The sequence below is a fragment of the Giraffa tippelskirchi genome, chromosome 1 (assembly GCF_054371585.1).
Source record: "Giraffa tippelskirchi isolate mGirTip1 chromosome 1, T2T-mGirTip1v1.2.pri, whole genome shotgun sequence".
NCBI classification, from domain to species: Eukaryota; Metazoa; Chordata; class Mammalia; order Artiodactyla; family Giraffidae; genus Giraffa; species Giraffa tippelskirchi.
In genome coordinates, this window is record NC_137275.1 from 130563331 (window position 1) to 130575531 (window position 12201).

Below are 12201 nucleotides of genomic sequence, written 5' to 3' on the forward strand. Positions count from 1 at the left end.
GAACCTATAACCCTATGAAACTATTTCTTCGTTTTCCACTTGTACCCTTATTGCATTGAAGAATTGCAAAGCCCTTCAGATTTGTGTTCATCTGTGGAATCTGCTTGTAGAATTTTCCCTTTATCTTCAATGCTCTTAAGTTTTACTGTGATGTATTTTAAATATGTATTTTCTCCTGTTTGTGTTCCTGTTTTTCCTGTAAGATCTTCCAATTTCCTTTAACATAGAAAATTTTTTTAATCATTTTTTAAATTATTTATTCCTTCTGGTTGATTTTTTTTCTTCTTGTAGAACTTCTAGTATATAGATATTGATACATCTGTGTTTTCCATATCTCTTTTGTATTTCTTATCTCTTTACAGCCTCCTGCTTCAACTCATGTGTTCATTCTTTAGCTATATCCAGACTGCTCTTCAACCTGTGTATTGAATTCTTTATTTCAACAATTATATTTCCATATACAGTATCTCCAAATGTTGGTTTTTATACTATACTGTTTTTAATACTTATTTTTATTTATTTCGCTGCACTAGATGTTGTTGTAACACGTGGGATATTTAGTTCCCTCACCAGGGATCGAACCCAGGCCCGTTGCGTTGAGAGCCTGGAGTCTTAGTTGCTGGACCACCAGGGAAGCCCTATACTTATTTTTATTTTACTTACTCATTTTTACTTTATTTGTGCATCGACTTTTTTTTAATGCAAATGCTGCTGTTCCATCTGGTTTGTTAATTCTCTGTGTAGGGTAGGTTTTTAGCTTATTGTTTTTAGTAGACATTGCATTTGTCAGTCGTCTGGTTTTATTTCCCTCTCAGCTCTTACCGCTTACCTGCCTCTCAGGAAACCCTCTTGTACCTCAGCTTTTTTTTTCTTGTACCTCAGACACTGCTTTTTTCCCAGAATTTGTCTCTCTGACTTGTTACCACTTAGCCTTGTGGGCTGAAGGGAGTAAGCAAGGGCTTGTGGCTGTGTCTGCACCTTCTGTGAACATTCATGTCACTGTTCTGGTATTTTCTCCCTTGCAGTATGTTGGAGCAGGCTACTGTCTGCCAGGGGTACTGCAGAGGAGAGGACAAGGGTCAAAGAGTTCTCTTCCCGGCCCCTGTTCTTCCCTCAGTGCCCAACCCTTTTTGGCTCTGGCTCCTGCTGGCGTGCTGCAGTCCATGGGATCGTAGAGTCAGACGTGAGTTATCGCCTGAACAACAACGACATCATTTTGTCCCCATTCCAGGACCCATGGTCTCTCTGGGAATTTATTCTAGTTTTTCAGTTTCTCAAAATTTGTCGTTTGCCTTTCTGTCTATGCTGTCCCTGAAATTCTACAAGACAGCTAGCAGCTTGTGTTTATGCTCTGTCTTGTCAGGATTTTTCGTTTTGTTTTAAATTAATATTTTCTAAGTCGTTTAGTCGTGTCCAACTATTTGTGACCCCATGAACCATAGCCTTCCAGGCTCCTCTGTCCATGGGATTCTCCAGGCAAGAATACTGGCATGGGTTGCCATTTTCTTCTCCAGATGTATCTGTTAAAACAGTAATTTATGTTTGTTATAGTAATTTTGTGTGTTACTGTGTTAGTTGCTCAGTCCTAGCCCAGTCTTTTCAGACCCACGGACCCCATAGCCCACCAGGCTACTCTGTCCATGGGATTCTCCAGGCAAGAATACTGGAGTGGGTTGCCATTCCCTTCTCTTCCTGATCCAGGCATCAAACCCAGGTCTCCTGCATTGTAGACAGATTCTTTACCATCTGAGCCACTTATTTTAGTAGTTTTGGCAAATATAAAATTCTCAGAGCAAAAAAAAATCTAATTATCTTAAGATTAAGAGAGAATTTACAGCCTGCTTTTCTGCTCTTTCTGATTTAATGAACTTTTCTTTGATGATTAGGTCTACCACCTGATATTTAATAGCTACCTAATTCCATCATATGGATATACAGTAAAATATTTAACTGTTGTATCACTGTCAGGCATTTAAATTATTTAAGGCTTTTTTTTTTCCAAACAACATCTTCTTCAAACAGATGTGCCCAGAAAGAGGGCGTTGGACACAGTTTAAAAACTATAATACTATTAGCACAGAATAAACAGTAACCATTGGATGAGTCCCCTGAACGCATTAGCAATAACTAGAGAGCACTTTTGATTATTAGAGCCACAGCCTTTTTGACTTTGGAAATGAAATTAATGGATTTGCTTGTGCATTGTGAACCAGCGTTTGAACACTAATTTTTCTATTATGATGGTTTGAAAAGGCAACTTGATACTCATTATTTCAGTGGTTTCCTGGCTATTCTGCCTGACTTCAGGGGTGGGGCTTGAGTTTTAGATGTGAAAATCACTAGTATAAAAGGGCAAAACCTGCATATACCCACACATGGGGAGCCACAGAATTTGGGGGTAGTTTTAGAGGTTGGCCTAGGACAGGACACTGATACCCAGGAAAGGCTAAAAGAAAAAAAAAAAATTTTGTTTTAATATTTATTTATTTGGCTGTGCCAGGTCTCAGTTGCCACATCTGGGATCTAGATCTAGTTCCCCGACCAGCAATAGAACCTAGGGCATGGGGAACACAAAGTCTTAGCTACTGGACTACCAAGAAAGTCCCAAGGCTAAAATTTGAAGTGTGGACCTTTAAAGTTAGTGGTAGATATTTGTTGGTGGTGTTCGTTATTAGCAGTGCTTTAGGGTTTGCGTTTGGTTCGTTTATGATTTTGATCTTTTCCCATCCTTCTCCTGACCATGAAAGGGACCTGGAAACGTGTCCATCTCACCCCTTCAGCCCTCCTGCCCTGAGGACTCTGCCTTACCTCCTTGCCTGGAACAAAATAGGGAGTCCATGCTCAGTCAATCACCAGGCTGTTTCCTAACCAGTGAACACTGGGCCTTGAGGTTCAAACATGTGGTTCTCCGGTTGCCATACGGGTAGTGAGTATCTGGAAGAATGAGAGAAGAGATGTTTTGACAGCAGAGGCTCCCTGTGGAAACTTCTGCCTTAGGGCAGTGGTTCTTTTCTTTCTTTCTTTTTTTTTTTTGTAATATTTATTCATTTATTTGACTGTGCTGGATCTTAGTCACATCATGTGGCATCTAGTTCCCTGACCAGGGATCGAACCTGGGCCCCCTGCATTAAGAACACAGAGTCTTAGCCACGGGACCACCAGGGAAGTTCATAGAGTAGTGGTTCTTAACATTTTGTAGGTCATGGCCCCAAAATCCTGGTAGTAAGAATCTGATAAGAACTATTTAAAAAAAAAAATCTATTGCACATCTATATAACATATTACATTTATTTTCTGAAGACTGAGTTTATAGAGTCTTTAGAAGCCCGTTGTTATTCATCAGGTTAAGAACCCCTGACGTAGAACATTGGGAAGAAATTTTTTTTTCTTTTTAAGAAATAGTTTTTTTAAATCAATTGAGAATTTCTACCCAATTAGTACCCTGAAGCCTCTGGTGTCCACAGTGGGAATTCCTTCTTGCCCTTAGGGGTGGAGGAGGCTGGTAGCCAGCCTGAGAGAATGTTTTCTTCCAGCACACACTGCCTGTATTTTCTCTGCCTCCTCTTCCTGTCCCTTCTCCCTCTGGAGTGCAGGGAGATGCTCCCCCTGGTTAGTTTTCCTGAGGTCTTAAAGTCTTTGGCAGTAATAAATGTAAACGTAGATTCTTCTCTTAATTCTGAAGAAAATATCTCAAATTTGGAGTCTTTGAATCAGGTTTTTAGAATTAAGACAGTTTCTTGGGTAGGTTTGTTTTGCTCTGTTTTGTTTTTTACATTTTTCTTCTTCCCTGTGAATTCCCCAAGTGTTTTCTTGTTGTTTATGCAGTTCTCTGATCTGGATGCTCTAGAATAAAAGTTTTCTGGGTTTTTTTGTTTGTTTGATTTTTTAGCTTTTTTTAGCATGTTAGCTTTTTCCAGCCACTCCTTAGTCTTCTAAGGAATTAATTCTTGAAGGAATTCATTTCCTTCAAGATATTCTCAAGAAATATCTGTAGGCTGCTGCTTCTCCCTCTGTGCCTGGCCTTGTGGAGATCTTACAACCAGGCAGATTCAGTCCTTGGGAATTTTCTGGAAGTGTCTGACTTTCCCTGATACAGAACACAGGGGATTAAAACCACTTGCTTACCTGGTGCCCAGGGTAGAGCTGGAGATAAGGGTCAACACAAAGACATTTTCCTACATCCACAGAACCCAGACTTCAGTATAGCCCATTGAGGCTGCCTTTGCTCTTCCCTCCTTTGGCCTCACTTCCTCTACGGAGACCAGATGACTGAGTCTCTATTAACAGATCTCTCTGCAGCTGTCCCTCGGATATGTCCACGAAGGGCCCACTCCTCCTGGGAAAGGACAAAGCCATGTCCCCAAAATGTTATTTAAGAAAGACATCTGGGACACACCACCACATACTGCTCCCCACCTTAGCTGCCAGGGCCACAAGAAGCTTTCTCCCCTCCATGGACGTAGCCCCAAGTTGTCCCAAAGCCTCAGCCTCCTCAGGTTAGTCCTAAGGAAACAAAGCTCTGTCCTCACTTGGGAGGCGGTGCCAACCAGTGGGAGTTAAACCTAATATATTTAAGGGCAGTAGCAGTGAGGAAGCTGAGCTACAAAGAGTTCGTGATGGCTTGAAGGATTGGACTCAGGAAACAGATCCCATGAAGCGAGGAGGGAGAGACTGGACCACTAATGGACTCCTGTCTTTTTCTTTCTACACATGCTGTTTGGTTTCTAACCTGGCAGAGTGTTTCCTTCTCTCAGAGTTTATGTGCACTGCTTACATGCCTTCATCTCTTTGTTCGTTCCTTCCTTCCCTCATCTAGTCTGTGGTATTTCTTAACCTCCTGCTTTGGACAGTGGGCTGTGCTCGACTGTAAGGGAAACATAAATGGGGAAGTGCTAGATTTACACAGGTTACCCTAGAGGAAGAAGATGGGTGCCCACAAGACTTTCTCCAGGGTACCAGTGATGGGTCCTGTCAGGTTAGAAATCCAGTCAAGGATTGTGGGGATTCAGAAGCGGGGCACATCCCTTCGCATTGGGGATCACCCCTGAGAAGAGTGGACTCTAATTGGCATCAGAATGCTGGATATGATGTGTGGGACTATCAATAACCTCAGATACGCAGATGCCACCACCCTTAGGGCAGAAAGTGAAGAAGAACTAAAGAGCTTCTTGATGAAAATGAAAGAGGAAAGTGAAAACGTTGGCTTAAAACTCAACATTCAGAAAACTAAGATCATGGCATCCGGTCCCATGACTTCATGGCAAATAGATGGAGAAACAGTGGCAGACTTTATTTTTGGGGGGTCCAAAATCACTGCAGATGGTGACTGCAGCCATGAAATTAAAAGATGCTTGCTCCTTGGAACAAAAGTTATGACCAACCTAGATAGCATATTAAAAAGCAGGGACGTTACTTTGCCAACAAAGGTCCATCTAGTCAAGGCTGTGGTTTTTCCAGTAGTCATGTATGAATGTGAGACTTGGACTATAAAGAAAGCTGAGTGCCGAAGAATTGATGCTTTTGAACTGTGGTGTTGGAGAAGACTCTTGAGAGTCCCTTGGACTGCAAGAAGATCCAACCAGTCAATCCTAAAGGAAATCAATCTTGAATATTCATTGGAAGGACTAATGTTGAAGCTGAAACTCCAACACTTTGACCACCTGATGCGAAGAACTGACTCACTGGAAAAGACCCTGATGCTGGGAAAGATTGAAGGCAGGAGGAGAAGGGGATGACAGAGGATGAGATGGTTGGATGGCATCACCGACTCAATGGAGATGAGTTTGAGCTGACTCCAGGAGTTGGTGATGGACAGGGAGGCCTGGTGTGCTGTGGTCCGTGGGGTCACGAAGAGGAGGACATGACTGAGCGACTGAGCTGAACTGAGGAATCCACAAGAAATGTCAGAGTTACAGGGCTAAATCTGTGAACATCCAGTGTGACTCAATCATGAAGTATTTTATAACATCCAAATTGGTGCTAGTCTTGTTGTAACACTGCCTTTGTTTTTTATTATGGGCATTTAATTTTTAAAGGAACATGGTGATAATGGCTATGGTTCAGAGATGATGGTGTTTTCAAGGCCAGAATTGCTACTGAGTCATTGTTTAGATTAGTTGTCTTTAATTAACCTTTTGGGGATCATGGCCCCAAATGACAACCCGATTAAATCTATGGGAGAATGTATATAGGGAGACAGAATTGTATGTACCATTTTAGGAAGTTCCGAGCGCCTCTGAATCCCTCATCAGCCCTGTGAATCATTAGTGGCTTGTTCTAATAATGTCCTTAAAAAATTGCTGTCCTTTTAAGCTAAGTGTGTGTGTGTGTGTGTTAGTTGCTCAGTCATGTCCAACTTTTTGTGACTCCATGAACTGGAGCCCGCCAGGCTCCTCTGTCCGTGGAATTCTCCAGGCAAGAATATTGTTTGTTTTGTTTTAGTTGCTCAGTCATACCCAACTCTTTTGTGACCCCACGGACTGTAGCCCGCCAGGTTACCCTGTCCTTGGGATTCTCCAGGCAAGAATACTGGAGTGGGTTGCTATTCCCTTCTCCAGGGATCTTCATGACCTCAGGGTCAAACTGGACTCTCCTGCATTGCAGGCAGATTCTTTACCATCTGCTGCTGCTGCTAAGTCGCTTCAGTCGTGTCCGACTCTGTGCGACCCCCGGAAAGCCCTTCTCATCCATAAGTTAAATATACTACCCAACAAAGCTTGGTCCTTTTGATCACCATTCCAGTTTCCTTCTGCTTGACATATGCACACAGTAAGCATTCCCAGGCTCCTCACACATCAGTTACTATAATCCTCTGTGCTTTACTTCCCCTTCCCTCCTTCTCTGGAAACAATGAACGTACGTGTGTTTGTTGAGAAGGCAAATACGCAGGTCAGTTCTGCCTGAGCAGAAGAAAAGCTCTTACATGCATTGTTGTGTATCTGTGCAAATAGCAATTCGAAGCTGCTCAACGTAATTGTCACAACTGTACATCTCCTGTATTCATGTTTTTAAAAAATGCTCTTCAGATTATTAAGCAACTTATCTAACCACAGTCATGTTATTTAAAAGAATTAATGAAGCCCATATGTCCATGCAGATACAAGATGCTGAAGGATGATACATCAAAAGGCACGTGGACTCAGAGATAGCAATGCAGGTGGTGGGTCTTGGCTGCACTGCTATTTGAAATTTTACTGAGAATTTGGATAGGAAAGAGGAGGGATAATGTTCATGGCTTTTTTCCTTCTGATGTTCTAGTGAGTAGGTTAAATGAAATTGAGCAAAAGATACATTAGAAAATGAAAACATTGATGAGCTCTCTAGCATCTCGGTCTTTGGACCTTCTATTTTTCCCCTTTCTATTCCTCTTATTAAATACTTTAAAATTTTTATTTTTATGCAGTTTTAAAAATGTATATATTTGGCTATACCAGGTCTTAGTTGCAGAACGTGGAATCGTCAATCTTCAGTGAAACATGAAGGATCTTTAGTTGCAGCATGTGGGATCTAGTTCCCTGACCAGTGGTCAAACCCGGGCCCCCTGCATTGGGAGCACGGAGTCTTAGCCACTGGACCACCAGGGAAGTCCCTATTTTTATACAATTTTAAAAGGTCACTGTTTACAGTTATTACAAAATATTGGCTATATTCCTCATGTTACAATACATCCTTGCATGGGCCTTCATTTTTGTTTCCAGTTTTAATCCTGATTTATTTGGAAGAGGTACTTCGTATTTTTTTAAATGCTCTGAAAGCAGTCAAAATGAAATTCAAAAATAGAACAACCTAAGGATTGCATAACACTGTGCTATAGGACTCCATAGGCTACAGGAAGATCATGTAAATTAGCACATGAGACTCAGAAATCCCTGAAGGGAGATGGGTCATTTTATAAGAAACCCAGCCCAGAGCCTTGGCTGCGGTCCCATACTGGTAGTGGAATTGAAGGGGAGCTTTACATTTCTGGTTCCTGATCCACTGTCTGTCCTCTCTCCTCTGCCACTGACTCTTGGGGAAAAGCACCCCAGCTTTTTGAGTCCCAACCTCTTATTTCCACAACATTCCCAGTTTCCTGTACGTGGCAGAGCTGTTTTGAGAACCAGATTGTACAGTGCATTGAATCTCAGGGCATGATCTCCAGACCACCATCCACATCCCCACCAGGAGCATCTCCTGGGAACTTGTTAGAATTACATCTTCTCAGGCCCCACCTCAAACCTGAATCAGAAACCCTGGGGTGGGGGGCAGCACTCCACCTCCTGGTGATCCTGGTACAGGCTCAGATTTGAGGACCACCTCAAATTTGTGATGATACGTGTAAGATAGCTTTACAAAAAGAGCTTATTTTCTTTTTTTTTTTTCCATATTTTTGGGGGTTATCCTTTTTTTTTTTTTTTTTTTTTAACTTTTTCCTTTATAATGGAGTCCCAGGTGGCACAGTGGTAAAAAATCCACCTGCCAGTGCAGGAGACACAAGTTTGATCCCTGGGTCAGGAAGATCCCCTGGAGGAGGAAATGGCAACCCACTCTTGTATTCTTGCCTGGAAAATTCCATGGACAGCGGAGCCTGGTGAGCTACAGTCCATGGAGTCGCAAAGAAACTGACACAGCTGAGCAACTAAACATACACACAGCTAATTAATAATGTGGTAGTTTCAGGTGGACAGCAAAGGGACTCAGTCATCTCTATACATGAATCCATCCTTCCCCAGATTTCTGTGAGTTTTCATAGCATGTCAGAACTTTTTCATCGCCCCATAAAGTTCCCTCCCATTGGTACCCATCTCCCTTGGGCAACCACTGTTCAATGATAGACATGTTGTAAAAGGAAGTGAGATGACCTATTGACAAGTTGGACATGGAAAGACCATTGATTGTGTTCTCTTTTTCCTTTACTTCTGATACCTAACCTTTCTTTGTTTAATTACTAAGCCTAGTTCTCTGTGGTTTTTCAGCCCATGGACCAAGCATCTCTCAAAAACAGCGATGTTCTCATCCTGACAGGCCTCACCCAGATTCCCACCGCAAACCCTGATGGCATGGTGGGTGAGTTCTGCAGCAACCTAGGTATGTGTCCAGGGAAAGTCTTACGTGGGAGGAAATGGTTTACATTTATGTTTTGATAACTGCTCCTATGGTACTTTTTTGTCCCTTTGCTTCACATTCACACCCTCTGATGCCCCCTATTACGACCTTTTCCCTCATTTATTTGCATGCTTTCTGCTTATCCTTCAAAACCTACTGTTGTCAACAAAAGCAATTCTTAAGCAACTTAAATCTGAAGGCACGATAAGAATGGTGGTTATAATGGTAAGTTTGAATTTTTAGCAATTATACAACCAGTGCTCAACATTCACCCACTTACATAGAAACTCTTACTCTTCTTGCTTTTTGGTGGGTTTTACAGGTGGGTCGGGGTGCTTATAGGGTAAGCAGAGTTAAAGAAGGGAATAATCCTGTCTTTGCTTTTCAAATAATAACACAGAAAAGACTGTTAATATTTTGAATTCACAGCAGGGATACATTGAACAGGTATATTTTTTCCCCCAAAATATTTGCTTGGTATTATTTTTTCTTATTTGGTGGGGGAGGGTACTAAAATTGAGAGACTTGTTGAGTATTTGCTACCTGGGATAAATGTATGCTTCTTTGGAATAATTGTCAATAAAGTCTAGAAACTAGAAATTTCTTCTAGAAATGTGTAGGTCACTCCCTATCTTAGCTCAGGCTACTGTAACAAATACCAAAGACTGGTGGCTTTAAACAACACTTATTTCTCACAGTTCTGGAGGCTAGGATGTCAGGGATGTGGTGGCCAGCACAGCTGGGTTCTGGTCAAGGACCCTCTCTCTGGCTTACAGACAGCAGCCTTCTGGCTCTGTTCCCAAATGGCAGAGAAAGGCTGCCCTGGGGCCTCCTCCTCTTTTTAAAAGGGCACTAATCCCATCGTGGGGGCTCCATCCTCATGACCTCATATAGACATGGTCACCTCCCAAAGGATCCCCTTGCTAACAATGTCACATTGAGGGTTAGGGCTTCAATATATGAGCTTCAGGGGACACATTCATTCCATAACTGTTACCAAAGAGGAGTTCATGAGCTCAGGCCCCTCAACCCTGTTACCTCAGCTCTGGGGGAGGGAAGTGGTTGTCTTCTAATATTTACATGGAAGGCACTAGCCTATGAAATTTCACTTTGCCTTGCCAATAGTTGTAGACTGTTTTATTCTTTGCTGATTTTAAGCCACCAGTAATTTACTTTTGGGCTTCCTAGGTGGCTCAGTGGTAAAGAATCCACCTACCAGTGCAGGAGACGCAGGTTTGATCCCTGGGTTGGGAAGATCCCTGTTGAAGGAAATGGCAACCCACTCCAGTATTCTTTCCTGGGAAATCCCACGAACAGAGGAGCCTGGCAGGCCACAGTCCATGGGATCACGAAGAGTAGGACATGACTGAACAACTAAACAACAACAGTTTACTCTTACCTTGGAAAAATAATTGGACTGGTCTCAAAGAGACTCTTTTTATGTTTGTTTATAACGCTAGAATCATGGAATCCAAGAGCTTCAGATCTCAAAAGAATCTTCCATGTAATCCACTGTTTCTCAGAGGGGTCCACTAACCACCTGCCTCAAATTTTGAGGCTGTGCCCCAGTCAGACTGTCTGAGGAGAGAAGAGACCTAGTAGAGAAATTGTATTTTTAACATGTTCTGGCAATTTTCCTACAAAAGAAAGCTTGAAAACCACTGAGTTAGTTCACTCCTCTCGTAAGCATTGAGGAAACTGAGGCCCAGGAGGTTGCAGTGGCTTTCCTAAGGTCCCACAGCTTGTGATGGGTGGCAGACTAGAGCCCTGCAGCTATCTCATCTTTTCCCTGGTTCCTGCTCTAGTAATAGCTGGTCAGCCAGTCCTCCATGCACAGCATCTTGGAGAACATGGATGTGAGAGTTGGGAACATACAGGAGGATAGAAGGCATCAGAGAGTTCAGGTTCTGTGCCCTGACTTTGCTTGTTTTCATCTATGTTGGAAACTAGACAAAAAAAGTAATTGAGAGCTTTGACTTGTTTTAGCCAGTTACAGTTTCTAATATGATTTTGGTTATAAGTTGCAATTCCTCATTTGATAACTTGTTTTAAGCCTTTAAAGTATAGAGGATTTTCTTACAGACAAAACACTCATGGAAGAAAATGCCACTAGAATGAGTCAAACGGAAAAACTTGGCCTATTTCCTGTGGGTCACTCAGCAATGAACAGAGACCAAACAGAGACAAATGAAACAAAGTTCTGAGCAGGAGCTGAAAAGAGAACGAGCTAGGATGGTCTGTCCTGAAGCTCATCTGCCACTGGAAACTTGAAAATCCATACCCATCACTGCACACCCTGGTCCCAGGGCCTGGGATATTCATTAATCCCTCAGGTGATCATCAGTAAGCCTCTGGACCCTCCCACTCTGGTGCTAGTCTTCAAAAGAAGTCAGTTGTTGGAGCTTCCCTGGTGTCTAGTTGGTTAAGAATCCTCCTGCCATTGCAGGAGACGGGTTCTATCCCTGATCCAAGAAACTCCTGCATGCCTCGGGGCAACCAAGCCCGTGCACTTCAACTACTGTGCTTGTGCTCTAGAGCCCAGGAGTCACAACTACTGAAGCCCAAGAGCCTGAGCCTGTGCTCCCCAACAAGAAAAGCTGCCGCAGAGAGAAGCCCCAGCTCACCTCAACTAGAGAAAAGCCCTCCCAGCAACGAAGACCCAGCATAGCCAAAAATAAATAATTCATTTTTTTTTAAGTCGATTGTTTGTTGAATGGACCAGTGACTGAGAATTCTTACTAAAATTGTTCCTTTAAAAAAATAACTCAGGGTCCTCTCCACCTACACACTATAATACTGCTGATTTTATTGGTATTTGAACTACAAAGAAAGCAACTGAAAATTAGAACTCAAATCTTTTTTTGCTCTTTATATTTTGATGGAAATTTTTGTTTTGATGACTTTTGCTTAAGAAAATAGTGTATTTGTTGTTCATTTAAAGTGGAGGCAAGATTACATGTTTTTTGTTTCATGTATGGGTATGAAAATCTTTTTTGCACCAAATATCTCAGTTGATAGAATATTAATTTTTTTGTACATTTTCCCAAAAAAAACAAAGTTGATTGTTACCCAAATGAAGTGTATTATAGGAACGGAAGTGGAAAAATGAAAGAAATG

The 12201-nt window shown here is 42.1% G+C and overlaps 1 protein-coding gene and 1 non-coding gene across 4 annotated transcripts in view; one reads left to right on the forward strand and one right to left on the reverse strand.

Annotated features, from left to right (window-relative positions):
• The window catches only part of INTS9 (integrator complex subunit 9), a 116992-nt gene that overhangs the window by 80808 nt on the left and 23983 nt on the right, over nucleotides 1-12201 (forward strand). For all 3 annotated transcript variants that reach the window (XM_081496169.1, XM_081496189.1, XM_081496178.1), the window contains one exon: nucleotides 8955-9066. In XM_081496169.1, the coding sequence (XP_081352295.1) occupies nucleotides 8955-9066 (112 nt within the window). The remainder of the gene's footprint in view (nucleotides 1-8954; nucleotides 9067-12201) is intronic.
• TRNAK-CUU (transfer RNA lysine (anticodon CUU)) lies at nucleotides 3093-3165 on the reverse strand. Its single transcript has one exon. It is a non-coding gene; the product is annotated as a tRNA-Lys (tRNA).